Here is a 16,038-nt window from a genome sequence, read left to right on the forward strand (position 1 = left end):
ATCAGCAAGGTCTAGGTACGTTGTGAACTTCTGAACTTAAATTTTGTATTGTAACTAGGGGATCTCTGATTTAAGAAGTACAGAGGTTAATATAGGGCCTTCTATCTTAAAATTTAAAAATGTTGAATGTATGGTATTATTAGGTAAGAAACGCAACGCCAGATCCTTTTTGAGGGCATTTATTTTTTACACATACGATACACAGGGTCTAATTAAGATCCAATTTTTTTTTTTTATCTCCACGTAAAAGATTTCACCTTACTTGATATTTTTGGCTGTGCTCAGCCCGTATTCACTTTTTTTTCTTTCTTTTTTTCTTAATACGCACCTACAATTGTGCACGCACACACACACATTTTTAGCTATCTGCCCTTAGGGGACTATTTACACACTTTAAAGGCACTAGATAATAGTCTACACACTATAATTCACAACCCCACTGTGGTGAATGGATAGATTTATTTATGATCAGAAAGGTTCTTCACCTAATATGCCGCCTAAACAAAAAGACAAGAGAGGCAATACTAAAAATACAGATGTGATGGCCAGATACACTCCATACTTCAAATAACTGGAGACTTGATAACTCTCTCCTAAGTAACTCCACGAACATAGAGAATTTAACTAAAGTACTGATGGAATATTTTGAAATCAACACCAATTCAGTCACAGACCCCTATATACTCTGGGAGGCACACAAATGTATTAAACTTAAATCTCACATACAGAAAATAGCTAGACAGCTGTATAACACATTGACCTCTAAACTGACCCAAGCTGAATATGCCCATAAACAAGATCCCTCCAATCCCCAAATTTTAGCGGAAGTCACGTCCCTCCGTACCCAACTTAATGATTTCCTGTCAATAGAGCACCAAAAATCACATATGAAAACAAAACAGTTATTATTCTATGAAGGGAATAAGGCAGGTAAACTTCTGGCACATGCCCTTAAAAAGAAAAGATTGAAAACATACATTCACGACATTAAATTACCCAATGGCACAAAGGTTAGGACCACTCCTGAGATTTTGCAACAGTTCCAAGATTATTACTCTAAGCTGTATAATATTAATCCACAGAAAAGTAGGGACAAAGTTGACAACACGCTATTGGAATACCTCCACAATTGTAAGCTCCCTAAACTCAGACGAACAGATTAAAGAAATAAATTCCCCGATAACCCCTACAGAGATAGCTGTAGCGATAAAATTGCTGAATGCAGGGAAATGCCCGGGCCTAGATGGCCTCACAGCCAGATACTACCAAGCTTTTCAACAAATTCTCCTCCCCCACTTGTTGCATTTATTTAACCTTATGTCCAGTCAGGGTAAGCCACCAGACAGTCCACCTAATTTTAGACCAATTTCCCTATTAAATGTCGATATTAAGATATATGCAAAAATTTGGCGCACCGCTTGAACAAATTCTCCCATCCCTGATTGACATAAATCAAGCCGGATTTACACCGGGACGAGAAGCCAGGTATAACACCACGAAAATAATCATATTGTTAGAGTATGCGTCCTCACACAAGATCCAGTCTTTATTTGCGTCAATGGATGCAGAAAAAGCATTCGACCGGCTAGACTGGTCATTCTTAGACAGACCCTCATACAATTCGGCTTCCCCACTAAATTTATAGAAAAAGTATTTGCCCTTTACAGTTGTCCTAGCGCTAAAATTGCAGTGAATAATGACTTATCACCCTCATTCCCGATATTAAACGGGACCAGGCAGGGATGCCCGCTTTCCCCCTTGCTGTTCGTGCTGGCAATGGAAGTCCTGGCTTCTAGAATTAGACAAAACGCCAACATTAAGGGCATCCGAATAGGCCCAAGGGAATACAAAAATCACACTATATGCAGATGACTTATTCTTAACGTTGTCATCCCCGATCAGCTCTATCAGATTTCTCATGGAGGAGCTATTCCTATATGGAATGCACTCCAATTTTAAAGTGAATGCGAGTAAATCTGAATTCCTAGGTCTGGGGCTCTCTTAAGTGGAAGTCGATAAAATAGAAGGGACTTATGAATTTAAACATCAACAAATATCTACAAAATATTTAGGAGTTTTTATTTCCACCTCCGCCCATCATACTCTTACGCTTAACTATTCTTTGCTAATTAAAAATATTCAATAGGAACTATCACAATTGGGAGGGAGCTGTTGGATTCCCCCCCAAAGTCGACAATTAGGACAGAACACCTCCAAAATGACCTTAGAGACTTATAAAATTTGGGATAAGTACCTTATAAAGATCCTGCACATCTCCTCAAGCACCTCACCACTGACCCCATTGGTCAATAATCCCAGTTTACCAATACCATGGGTCCTGACTTCCAACCCTTTCACTACAATATCTGACATACCCAAATGCTATGATATATTACAAAACAAGAAAATTAGACCCAAGGCGGAATTGTCGGATTGCTTTGGTGGGATATTTTGTCACTGGTTTAGATACCACCAGATTACACACTACATTAATAATCATGTAGAAAAAGGTAACATACTTCGGCCTCTTACACCGTTTGAGACATTCTGCCATACAAACCCCTTTAAAAAAGGGCACTTTATCTTTAACATATAAATTACTATTGCAACATCACTGTGAAGCTACCGTCTTATACAAGTAAGTGGGATATGGAGTTGCAATGTCACCGTACACAAGAGGACTGGAAGCACATTTTCCAAAATATAAACAGATTCTCTTCTTCAGTACAAACACAGGAGATGAATATCAAACTTCTGTGTCAGTGGTATCTCACACCGTCTAGACTATCCACGATATTTAAAAATACAACAGCGGAATGCTGGAGAGACTGCAGAGGCATAGGCACATTTATGCATGTATGGTGGAACTGTCCCCTCATGACCTCATTCTGGGTTACTCTTGTAGGTGAAATTAAAAAGGCCATAGGAATTACCCTGCCACTGGACCCAGTTGTGCTCCTATTTAATAAATTCCCAAAGGTACACTGCAAACTCAGACTACAACTATTATATATCATGGTTAATAGTGCAAAAAGGTTGATTCCTCAAAACTGGAAGAAATCTAGACCCCCCCCACTATGGAGAAATGGAGAGCGGTAGTGTCCTCTACAATATTATTAGAAAAGTACCACTTTGTTATCTCCAAAAGACTCGATGACTACTTATCAATTTCTTTTCTATGGGAAGAATACTCCATATTATACAACATAAATTACATGCATAGGCGACGCACACAGCCTGTTTGTTAGTTAGTTTTTTACTGATAACTAAGTTAATTACAAGGAGCTTGTGGTGAAAAGATTTCACCATATACATGGTTTTCTATTTATATCTCATATGAATGCGGCCCATTCTTGTTATTGACCAATTTTCTTTTGTTTCCCTTATGATTTAGTCTTCCATTTACTTCATTTTGTTTGTTTGATGTTGTAAAACTGCTATATTGATTTTGATGCCAAAATGATGGCACCTCACCTGGATTTAATTAAACATGAAATAAAAGCAGAGATATCTAATTTGACGTATGAGATTAGACAATTTACAGTTAGAATGGAGGAGGTGGAATCAAGAGTGTCTGACGTAGAGGGCAAATTAAATAGTTATGGCTCGGGTAAAACTGTTCAGGGTAAGGCCATTGCCCAGTTACAAGCTCGGATAGAGGACCTCGAAGCATAACAATTTGAGGGTTATTGGCTTTCCTGAAACAGTAGAATTTCAAGACCTGTTGCTTTTCGCCTCCGTCACTTTGCCTCAGGCGCTTCTGATCCCCCCCCTCTACCTACACCCTTCTTGATCGAGAGAGCCCATAGAATTGGAGCACTTAGAGAAAATAACACTATGCTCAAACCAAGACCTATTATTTTTAAATTTGTGAATTATCAGGATAAGGTGTTATACTTGAAACATTACAGGAAACTTAATTCCCTATATATTGATACACAAATTTTGATTTTCCAAGATTTTTCCTCCAAGACTATCGCGAAAAGAAAAGTAATGTCTCCCTTTTTTGCTAAATTTTTGAAAGCAGAGTGTAGTGTCAGACTTGTTTATCCGGCTAAACTTTTAGTTGTTAAGGCAGGTACCTCCTATACATTAAATAATAGCAACAAAGCGATATATTTGTGTAAGGAGATGGGTATCCTATGACTATGTTTTGTCCTGGTTCTTCCCTTTTTTCTCTCTCTCCCCTCCCCCTTTCCTTCTTCCACCTTTTTATTTATGCTGTGTAGAATGGGATTGCTAGATTCTTTATTATGTATGGCTTATGTCAGCTTCTTTTAAATTGACCTCCCGGAATGTAGGGGCATAACTTCCCCCATAAAAAGAAAAGCAATAATTAAGCATCTAGCGAAAATGACACCAGACATTGCCTTTTTACAGGAGACACACTTAAAAGTAGCTGAAATACCAAAACTTCAGACCAACTGGGTCTTTAACAAGAACTTAGATTATAAAATAGAATCGTCTGTTATAGATCAGGAAGGATGTTTTATAATTATAGAAATAATATACAATAAAACACGATGTGTTGTGTAATATATACGGACCAAATAAAACTGATAAAGAGTTCTGGGATAAAATGGTGTTATATTTACACAAATTTACAGGCCAAAATCTTATAGTTGCAGGAGATTTTAATTTAATAGCGGACCCTATCCTGGGCAGAGCCAATAAAGTCCCTAGGTTCGCACGTGATAGGAAAACTCATATTTTGCAGAAATTTTGTTCATAATTGGGCCTAATAGATATTTGGCGCTAACAGAACCCTGACTTGAGATCTTATATGTGCCTGTCGAAGGGTAAGCAATCTTTGTCCAGGATAGACTAATACCAACTTTCTTAACTGGTTGAGTAACCAATGGAGAGAATAGGATAGTTACAATAATGCTTCTAAAGATAGACCCGAAGTGTTCTGGGAAGCAGCAAAAGCTGTGTTAAGAGGAAAGATTAAGGCATATATGTGTAAGCTTAAAAGAAGAACTAGAGAACAAGAATTCCAGATGTCTAATCAAATAAAGAATGCATATAGAGCGTATTTGGGGGAGCGGTCTACGGATAATTGGCGGAAATATACAAGTGCTAAGTCTGTATGTGATGTATTTATTAAACAAAAGACTACACTAGAGGTGCAAAGACAAAAAGCTCTCTATGGAGGCTTTGCTGGCAGATCTGCTACATTTTTGGCCAGATTGACTAAAGCTACTAATAGAAACAATAGAACGGCCATTAGAACTAGCACTGAAAGATTTACTAACAATGCGGATATTATTAAAGTCTTCTATGACTATTTTACTGAGTTATATAGAGTAGAAGAACAGGAAGTAGATAAAAGGAAAACTTTTTGGGATAAAATTAAGGTCCCTAAAATCCCTACTGAAATTTTGTCAGAGATTAATGTTCCTATCACAGTAGAGGAGACTCTTGCGGCAATTATGACAGCTAAAACCAATAAGGCAGCAGGTCCAGACTGCCTTCCTATCGAATTTTATAGGATTCTCCAACATCAAATTGCCCCATCGCTGGTAAAATGATTTAATCTTTATTTTATTAAGAACAATAAGTGTTCCCCATGTTTTGCAGCCGCTGTAATATCTTTAATACCTAAAAATAAATAAAGATCTAGAACTGCCAGGTTCATATAGGCCTATCTCCGTATTAAATGCGGATTATAAGCTGTTAACTTCTATTTTAGCAAAAAGATTAAAGCCGCATTTAGGCCTAATAATTCATGAGAACCAATCAGGTTTTATGGCCGGGAGGAATCCAGCCAAAAATATGCGTAAGATTATGACATTATTAGATTTCTTTTGGAACAAATTTAGAACATCAAGGCATAGAGACATGGTAGACCTAGCCTTATTAACTGTTGACACAGAGAAGGCGTTTGATCATATCTCTTGGAAAGCACCTATTTTTTTCTTTAGAGCAGTTTGGATTTAGTGGACATTTGTATGACTTTATTCGTATAATATATTGTGCACCGACTTTGTTACTTATTAATGGTGAGATTTCACAGCGTTTAGTATTACAAAGGGGCACTCGCCAAGGCTGCCCCCTATCTCCATTGTTGTTCAACATTTCTTTGGAACCATTGGCGATTTTGCTTCGCCAACAATTGGATGGGATACGGATAGGGGGTCAGAAACTGGTGTTATTAATGTTTGCAGATGATATACTTTTGTGTCTGAGTAATATAAAGAAGAGTCTCTCTCTTGTTCTGGATATGATTGAAACGTTTGGTTTAATCTCGGGTTACAAAATTAATCTGTCAAAGTCTGAACTTTTATGGTTAAACAAAAAAGATCAGGGTAACAAACATCCATTTAGTGAAACCTTACAGATAACCTATCTAGGCATTAAACCAAGTCCGAATCTGGATGAATGGTACAATTTGAATTTTAGCAAATGCTTTTAGAATGAAGGGGAAAAAAAATGGAAGACTGGATAAAGCTTCCCATTTCTTTAACAGCTAGGGTTATGCTTATAAAAACCATTCTCTTTCCGAAATTATTCTTATACAGAATATCCCACTGCCTATCCACAAAGCGGATATAAATAAATACAATAAGGCGTGTTCCAAATTGCTTTGGAAAGGCGCAAAAGCTCGTATCTGTGTCCCGGCTTATGAATAATAAAGAAGCGGCAGGTCTTACTCTCACTAATATACAATTTTATAGTTTGGCGGCGCGTGTCAAAGTTGCAGTGGACTGGTTAACAGAACAAGAACAAGTCTCTGCAGTGGCCTGGGAAGCTTCCTTGGCAGCACCCTTTCGTTTAGATGCTATCTTACACTGCCCAATTACTGCCCTTCCTTCAACGATTTTTCCACTTATAACTTTTAGATATATTATTATAGCGTGGCAAAAATTGTGTGTGGTTGCGGGTTGCTCTCCACATGTTTCTAAATAATTTACCTATTACAGGTAACCCAACCTTTTCTCTAGGGTTGACAGATGCAGTTTTCAGAATGTGGTCCACTAAAGGGATGGTATATGCAACTCAAATGTTAGATCCAGATCTAGTTTCGTTAACCTTCAGGGACCTAAGCAATCAATTTGGGTTCTCGAACAAAGATTTTTATGCCTATTTACAATTAAGACATTTCATATTTGAATTAAAGCAAAATTATGGGGTGGAATGGTCACTTCGAGAGCTATTATCCAGGATCAATATTTTTCAAAGGGGTTTGTGTTCCATTGCTCCGTTTTACTCTCTCCTCAATCAAGGGCCCTCCGCAGAGCAAGTTGCGTATATAGTCGCAAAATGGAGTATGTTTTTTCCAGAGATAGATACCCAAGTTATAGAGAATGCCTTTAAAGTGACTGAGAAAAGTTGGGTTCTGACTACATGGAGAGAATCGCAGATTAAATTATCTTTAATGACATATTTAACTCCGGCAAGATTATCTAGTTGGTATAAGACAAGGAACGTATGCTCCAGATGTAGTTCACCTATGGCAGATCTTTTACACTGCTTCTGGGCCTGCCCAGTTTGGACTAAGGTAATGTATTGGATGAATGTAAGCCTTAAATTAAAATATGACATGCAGCCGATGGAAATATTTTTTCTAGTGAAACCACAGGCAGCTCTGCAAAATTTCAAATTAATTTGATTATATTTCTTGGCCGCAAGCTTAATATTGAGAGCATGGAAGGCTAAAACAGCACCAAGTCTGAAAGAGCTTAAGAATGCATTAGTCTCACAATATACACTCGAACAATGTAGTCTACAAAGACCAACTGACGCACGGTTAGCACTTTTTTTTTAAAAAAACATTGGAAAGTGTTTATTTTATCGTTCTCAGCTGCGACTCAAAAGATTTTAGTTAAACCATTTAAGAAAACTGTTCATGTCCAACTACAAGTGCTTGCCAGACACTTTCCTAGTGCATGGCTTGATGATAGCGGAGAGTTGGGAGGGGAATAGGAGGGCCGAGGGATGTGTTATCTTTTTTTTTTTTTTTCCTTTTCTCTCTAATTCAATAACAGAGAAATGTAATTCATTAGATATTTGACTTAATTGTGTGTTTTGAGTATTAATATGTTTGAGTGTGGCTACAATTGTGACTGAAATTAGATACTATGGTAAAGAACATTTACTGTTGTGTATCAGAAATTAAAACCTTAAAGGAGGAAAAGGGAATACAGGGTTTTGGTATTTAGGTAATAATAGGAGAGATATTTGTTTGGTCAAAAGCCTAATGACTTAGAGTTAAAGACTTGAATATTGAGGTGTATTGGAGATATGTATTTGTATTTGCAAGAGATGTTTTAGCTTTTTTCCTTTAATAAAAAAAAAAAAAAAAAAAAAAAAAAAAAAAGGGAACTGCCTGAAGAAGCAGTGCATACTGGAACAAAAGGATACCAACATTGACAGCGAGACAGACATCAAAAGTTTCTTTAACAAATGGGCAGTATTTATAAAAACACTCTCAAGCAAAGAAATAGACTACTTGAGCTTTCCATTTAAAAATTCAAAGATAGTCCTGCTAGGTATTTGGTAAAATAAATCGGTGCGGGGGAGGAGAGGGGAAGTTTATTTAATTCTCTTTTTTTTTTTCTCTCTTTTCTTTTTGGGTGTTTTTTTTTTTTTTCTTTTCTTTTTTCTTTCTAACCTTTTGGGGTCGTATGTTTTCTATAATTGTTGATGTGAATATGTCTCCAAATAATGTGAACACTATATTTTGTTAAACAATGTATAAACCTAGTTTTTAATGCAATCAGGTATCTGAGAAGAAACTGAATAGAAGCTGAGATACAATAGTTATTTTCTTTTTTCTTTCTTCTGAAAAGTTCATAATGGCAGGGGGCTAAAACAGGAAAAATGTAGAATCTTTATAATTGTCTATTATATCTTTGATTCTTGGAACACTATGGTGTAATTGAAAACAGACTCTTAAGTTTAAAAAAAGAAAGAAAAAAACAAAGCAGAAAGTATAACATTTCAGCATGTTCTCCTGTTGAACAGCTTCTGTTTTTTTCATATATTGCTGCCACTTCACTAAAAACACGCTCACTTGGTACACTTTACAGATACGGGTTAAAAGTAAAGTAAAAAAAAATTATATATATATATTTTAGATATTTACTGGATTGCAAATACCTTCCCTGGTACTGAGGAGTAGACTATAAGTTTCTTTATTATGTCACTTATGGGCAGTTTTACACATGTGTAACAGCACCACCTAATGGTCAGAACATTGTTATCCACTGCTAGAGAATATTGATACTAGTCTCCTATACGTCATAGCTTTCTACTCAAGGTTTGTTGTCGTGGACATGTAATTGATGTGCCTGAACAATCATTTTTTTCTATGCCCATGAAAGTGGAAAATAAAATACTTAAAATTAAAAAATCGTCAAATATAGCAGCTTTAGTGAAATGTTTTGCAAATGTGTAAAATTTATCAGAATGCAACAAATAATGTTCTATTTGTGACAGCAATTAGCAAGCAGATTGATTTTATGTATTGCTGAACCCTATGAACAAATCAAAAGTAATTTAGCTCTGTGTACTTCAGGGAAACTATGTAGCTTTAAGTGTCACTTAAAGATCACATTTTCCATTTCACAAATCATATGTTTGTTTATGCAAGTCCATCTACAGGCCTGCCATTGGTGGTTTGGTAGTTGGTAACTGAGCTCCCAGGAACACCTGGGCTTGCACTCTTATCAGTGCTATTTATTATTAGATGCTATGTCCAGCTTATATGTGCTATAGATGATTTGTGTGATGATTTGTGTCACTTAAAACTGCATAGCTTCCCTGAAGTACACAGAGCTAAATTTCTTTTGATTTGCTCCATAATCGTTAAGTTTCTGGCCGATACCGGTATTTCAGAAATTCTAAATATTGGCCCTAAAAATTGGCTACTCCGATACATCGGTCTATCCCTATAACGGAGGTTCAGAAAATTAGGCAGATTCACACAATGAGTGCAAAGTGCACTGGATGTCCGTTAAAAGGATAGAAAGGCAAAATTAAACTTGCATGATTCAGATAGCGCATGTAATTTTAAGACACTTTTAAACTCACTTCGATTTTCAAAGATGATTTGCTCTCATGGTATCCTTTGTTGAAGAAGAAAAAATACACATATCCTACACTAGTGGGAGTTAGATGGTTATTGGGTCCTGCACACATTTGTCTCTTGTGATTGGCTAACTAGATGTTTTCACCTAGTTGCCAGTAATGTAATGCTGTTCCTTCAGCAAAGGATAACAAGATAATAAAGCAAATTTGATAATAGAAGTTAATTGGAAAGTTGTTTCTTTCATGATTTGGATAGAAGGTTAAATTTTAGAGTTTCATGTCCCTTTAAGTAAGACAGCACAAACAAAAACTTGGTGTGAACTCATATAGAAAAGACGAAGGCTGGCTGGTACGAGCGCTGTGGGACGAATGTATCCATCTTTATTCAGTTTTTTGACTGTAGTTAAAAATACATAAAGAGAGAGTATTCACAAAGCACTTATGGGCACGTCAAACTAAGCATCATTTCTACGTTTGAGGGAAAAAAAAATTGTTGGCTTAAAATTTGACGTTCACATAAGTTCATGTCAAATTTTAACAAACCCTTTTTTTTCTCAACGTAGCAATGATGCCTCTAGTAAAAGCTATCGCTGTTTTCAACAGAAGCATGATGTCTGAATTCACATGCATGGGACGTACGTGCATATGCTCCAAATGCCTGTGCACAGTAAACGCTAAAACAGCAACAGCTTTGATTAAAACTTCTTGTGGGAGTTAATCAAATTACTCACTGAAAAATTAATAACTTCTGAATAGTAAAACATGTTCAACAGGCTACAGCATTTGATGATGTAATTCAAGGGGGTAAATAGTGTATGCCAGTGTTTATGTTCAAACGCAAACAAGAATAACATGGAAAAACTGTTTTATCTGTCTATACTAAAAATATTGTGCTCCCCTCCATTAATATGCTGCATGCCAGAAAAAGTAGAAAATTAGTAAACCATCTTACTCAGATGATATTAAAGGGACATAAAATTGTAAAACGATAATTATCTTGCTAGAGCATTGTATCTATCTAGGGAAAATGTATCATAATAGCAAATAGAAAATCTGTCTACCTGCAATAACCACTTGCTGTGCATAATCACATGGCAAAACGTAAGACTGCAGAAGAGTTCTCTTGTGCAATACCGCTCACCCTGCTTTTGCTCAACCAATTGAGGCTAAAGAAGCACTTTTTTTTTACATCAAATGTGTTAAAGGGCTATAATAGTAAAAAAATATAATGCTCTAATTCATTCGAGCATGCAATTTTAAGACCATGGACCCTGCACCACAGTGAGTTTAACCCACGGAAAGGGGTTAAACACACAGTAGAAATACCACTCAGGAACCACAAAGCACTATGGGTTTAGAGTAGAAAATGCAGCTTATCCCATCAGCAGTGCTAGTCGCATGATTCAGATGTGGAATTAGTGCTGCTGATTGGATCAGCAGCGGTTTCTGCACTGAACAGCAGGCTGTGCAGGTCCCAAGTGGTAATTCTAATGTATGTTTAGCCACTTTGAGGGCTTTGTTATACTGTACCACTTTGTTCTTCTACTGTATTAATTGTAGACACCAACATAAAACTGTTATTGTCATAAACCTACATGCATTTGGTATCAAATTAGTTGTCAGAGTTGGTTTATCACATGTAATTATTTTTTACCTTCGCTCAAGGAAGGCTATGTCTTTATGAAGTAGTTATGACTAGTAAGTCACTTATTTTATATTTGGCATATGTCATTAACGAGACACTATACTGTAAAATGGTTTCCAATAACTAGTTATAACAACTGTAGAGTACAAAATGTATGGAAAACTGCACCTTTCAGTGTGTTATAGGTATAGAAAAAAATAAAAAATAAAAATTAGTAAACACTAAAACAGCAACAGCTTTTATTAACATTATTTTTGATAATAAATAATAATAAATAAAATGTATTACAAAAATGCCTGTATTCAAAACTCAGATACACACATGCAACTTATTTTAACCACCTCCCTTTAGTTACACTGAAAGTCTAAAATCCTTAAAAAGGGTGTGTGGGTTTTTTAGAACGTTGCCCCAAGACAAGTAATTTAAATCTTCAAGAAAGCAAGCAGCACAAATTAGGATCGCCTATTCCATAGTAGTAGGAGAAAGTCTCTCAATCCTACATTAGACAACAGATGCATTGACTGGTTCATCTGCTCACGCCACCTACAAGGAGAGCATACTGAAGAAACTTCTTGTGGGAGTTAATCAAATTACTCACTGAAAGATTAAATACTTCTGAAGAGCAAAACATGTTCAGCAGGCTACAGCATTTGATGATGTAATTCAAGGGAGGCAAATAGTGTATGCCAGTGTTTATGTTCAAACGCAAACAAGAATAACATGGAAAAACTGTTTTATCTGTCAATTCTAAAAATATTGTTCTCCCCTCTATTAATATGCTGCATGCAAGAACAAGTAGAAAATTAATAAACCACCTTACTCAGATGATATTAAAGGGACATAAAATTGTAAAACGATAATGATCTCGTTAGAGCATTGTATCTATCTAGGGAAAATGTATTATAATAGCAAATAGAAAATCTGTCTACCTGCAATAGCCACTTGCGGTGCATAATCGCATAGCAAAACTTAAGACTGCTGAAGAGTTCTCTTGTGCAATACCGCTCACCTTGCTTTTGCTCAACCAATTGAGGCTAAAGAAGCAGTTTCAGCCTAATAAATTTGTGGTTGCAGGTGCATTTATACAATACAGCACCAGAACACTTAAAAAGCTGTGAATGAAGTTTGATAATTATTTCTCAAAAAAAAAAAAAAAAAAAAAAATCAACTATGCATGAACATAACTTACAAATGTCAAATTTGCAATGAAAACACCATCTACACATGTTTTACATAATTAAATATAAATTTTAAAGGGTTTGTCTGCTTATATTTATTTTATTAGATCACCTGGACCTACTGCTGTGTTTTTCAAAATGATGGGATTTATTTTCCCATCAAGAAAGGTCTACAGCAGTTTTCACTAAAATTAAATATCCTCATGTGACTATATTGAAATGGGTATTTTTTTACATCTAAATATCTTTAAAATATTGAACCAATGAATAACATGACTTGTGATCTTTTACATATTAACCTCCACATCAGTCAATATCACTTTCATAACAAAGTTGTAATCGTTTGGGGGGGGGGGGAAAAAAATGTATGATCAAAGGCAAAAAAATTGTAAATGTTTCATATATCTGTGTAAAAGGGACATTCTAATACCGGGACTGACAGACCATTTTAGGAGCAATTGCAACACAAACCTTTATACTTGAAAGCTACGATAAATATATGTATAATAATCCTCTCACAGGATTTCAAACACCACTACATATTTTTTGGCAAAAAAACTTGGCTATTAAACATTATCAGTCGTTAACATGCACAAAAAATACTGCAGGATTGCCCTTAGTTGCATGCATTTTTGTTTCAACAGCAAACATGCTCCAAATGCTTTGATGCTGCAAGACTTAAAAGGTATTACTGTGGAAAGGGATAACTTTTTTTTTTTTTTTACATCAAATGTATTAAAGGACTATAATAGTAAAAAAAAATGTAATGCTCCAATTCAATTTTAAGACCATCAACCCTTCACCACTAACCCACTGAGGGGGTTAAACACACAGTAGAAGTACCACTCAGGAACCACAAAGCACTATGGGTTCAGAGTAGAAAATGCAGCTTATCCAATCAGCAGTGCTAGTCGCATGATTCAGATGTGGAATTAGTGCTGCTAATTGGATCAGCAGCGGTTTCTGCACTGAACAGTAGGCTGTGCAGGTCCCAAGCGGTAATTCTAATGTATGTTTAGCCACTGTACTGTACCACTTTGTTCTTCTACTGTATTAAATTGTAGACACCAACATAAAACTTATTGTCATAAACCTACATGCATTTGGTATCAAATTACTTGTCAGTTGGTTTATCACATGTAATTATTTTTTTACCTTTGCTCAAGGAAGGCTATGTCTTTATGAGGTAGTTATGACTAGTAAGTCACTTATTTTATATTTGGCATATGTCATTAACGAGACACTATACTGTAAAATGGTTTCCAATAACGAGTTATAACAGCTGCAGAGTACTAAATATATAGAAAACTGCACCTTTCAGTGTGTTATATATGCAAATGATGCAGGTATAAAAGTAAAAAAAAAAAAAAAAAAAAAAAAGTTACTTTTAACAACTTGTGCAATTCTTTCTGGCAATACAGAGGTGCAGTAAGGGGAAAAAGGTATGTGTCTACATCAGCCACTGGAATTCATTGGCAAAAGGATGTGGATGAAAGTGGAAAAGTTTCTGCTTACTTTATTTATATACTTAAAGGGACACTGAACCCAATTTTTTTTTCTATCATGGTTCAGATAGAGCATGCAATTTTAAGCAACTTTCTAATTTACTCCTATTATCAAATTATTTTCATTCTCTTGTTATCTTTATTTGAAATGCAAGAATGTAAGTTTAGATGCCGGCCCATTTTTGGTGAACACACTGTGTTGTTCTTGCCAATTGGTGGGTAAATTCACAAGTGCTTTCCATGGTTCTGAACCAAAAAAATAGCTTAGATACCTTTTTCAAATAAAGAAAGCAAGAGAATGAAGAAAAATTAATAGGAGTAAATTAGAAAGTTGTTTAAAATTGCATGCTCTATCTGAATCATGAAAGAAACAAATTGGGTTCAGTGTCCCTTTAACAAAAAAAAAAATAACACAAAAAAAACCATGTGCAACCTTGTATCAAGATCTAGAAACGTTACCGCAATAAAGTATTTCATTAGAAGGAAAAAAAAAAAAGCCTTTTGGAGAAATGTTATATTAGCTTTACATGAATTGAGAAAATACAAAAGACTGTAGACTACTGGAATTGTGACAAAGTTGCTAGAGGTGCCTAGAGATACACAGTATGACAGTAAAGGTATGTCTAGGGTCTCATTACTGAATGTGAAGAGGCCAGCATGTGTTTAAACCACAAATACCGCATGCACCTCAATATCACGTGTGTGTTATATACACACTATCAGTACAAAATGAACGTATAAGAAACCAAAGCGTAGCTTAGTGAACGTATATTACATGCGCATACACTTGTTTACATATATGTATGCACAAACGGCTTTAAACACTATGCATCATTCAGCCACTATATATACAGATGTAAGCTGGGTACGTATGAGACTGTATGTAACTGCGTCAGTATTTAACTGTTCGCACACTCACTGCGCAGGTTGTTGACCAGCTCGGAGTGACTGGCTCCCCCTGACTTCCAGGCCATGACTGTACACAGCGCACGGAACAGATACTCAGCTGCCTTCAGCGCGGCGACTGCGCCCAGCAGCCTACCCAGGAAGCCCAACACCTCCAACCAAGATACGTCATCCGCGGGTTCGCCAGAGTAAATGGGGGCGGGACCACGGACAGGCTCAGCACTGTGTGACAGCTGGTTGGCCACGCCCACGGCCGCTACAGCTGTCACAGAGGACTCAGCGACCACGCCCAGTGGAGGCATTGGCTGGCGTCACTAACGGTTTAGAGTACGGTGGTGTTTTACTAGTGGCCGTTTGCTTTAATAATTGCTTTTCAGTATTTGCTTTTACAGCGACCGTTGTTTCCCATTCAAACCTTAATAAAGGTCGAAAGACGTGTTGCCCTTAAACGGAGTTTTCTCCTCCGTAGTCGTCGGGAAACCTATTTTTCAGATAGAGGAGGCGGTGGCTCTATGGTACTGCAGTATGATGTGCAGATTCAAAAATAACATGTAGTTAAGCCCCTCCTCGCTGCATTTCTTGTGGCGCATTCAAATGGTGCTACATCAAGTGTTGTTTATAGATGTAGAGGTAAAATGGCATGTACACTTGTAAATTATTTGAAACCAGATATTCTAGTATTAATTATGGCAATTGATTGATTTTCCATATGCAGTACTGTGTATATCTCGTTTTTATTCATTTTTTTGCACTGGGTTAATCCAACAAAATG

At 36.4% G+C, this 16,038-nt stretch overlaps 1 protein-coding gene across 1 annotated transcript in view; it reads right to left on the reverse strand.

Moving 5' to 3' along the window:
* PCMT1 (protein-L-isoaspartate (D-aspartate) O-methyltransferase) overlaps window positions 1-15,583 on the reverse strand; it is a 158,316-nt gene extending 142,733 nt beyond the window's left edge. The window contains exon 1 of the mRNA XM_053710656.1: window positions 15,280-15,583. Within this exon, the coding sequence (XP_053566631.1) occupies window positions 15,280-15,568 (289 nt within the window). The 5' untranslated portion in view covers window positions 15,569-15,583. The remainder of the gene's footprint in view (window positions 1-15,279) is intronic.
* Window positions 15,584-16,038: the final 455 nt, after the last annotated feature.

This window comes from Bombina bombina, chromosome 4 (assembly GCF_027579735.1).
Source record: "Bombina bombina isolate aBomBom1 chromosome 4, aBomBom1.pri, whole genome shotgun sequence".
NCBI classification, from domain to species: domain Eukaryota; kingdom Metazoa; phylum Chordata; class Amphibia; order Anura; family Bombinatoridae; genus Bombina; species Bombina bombina.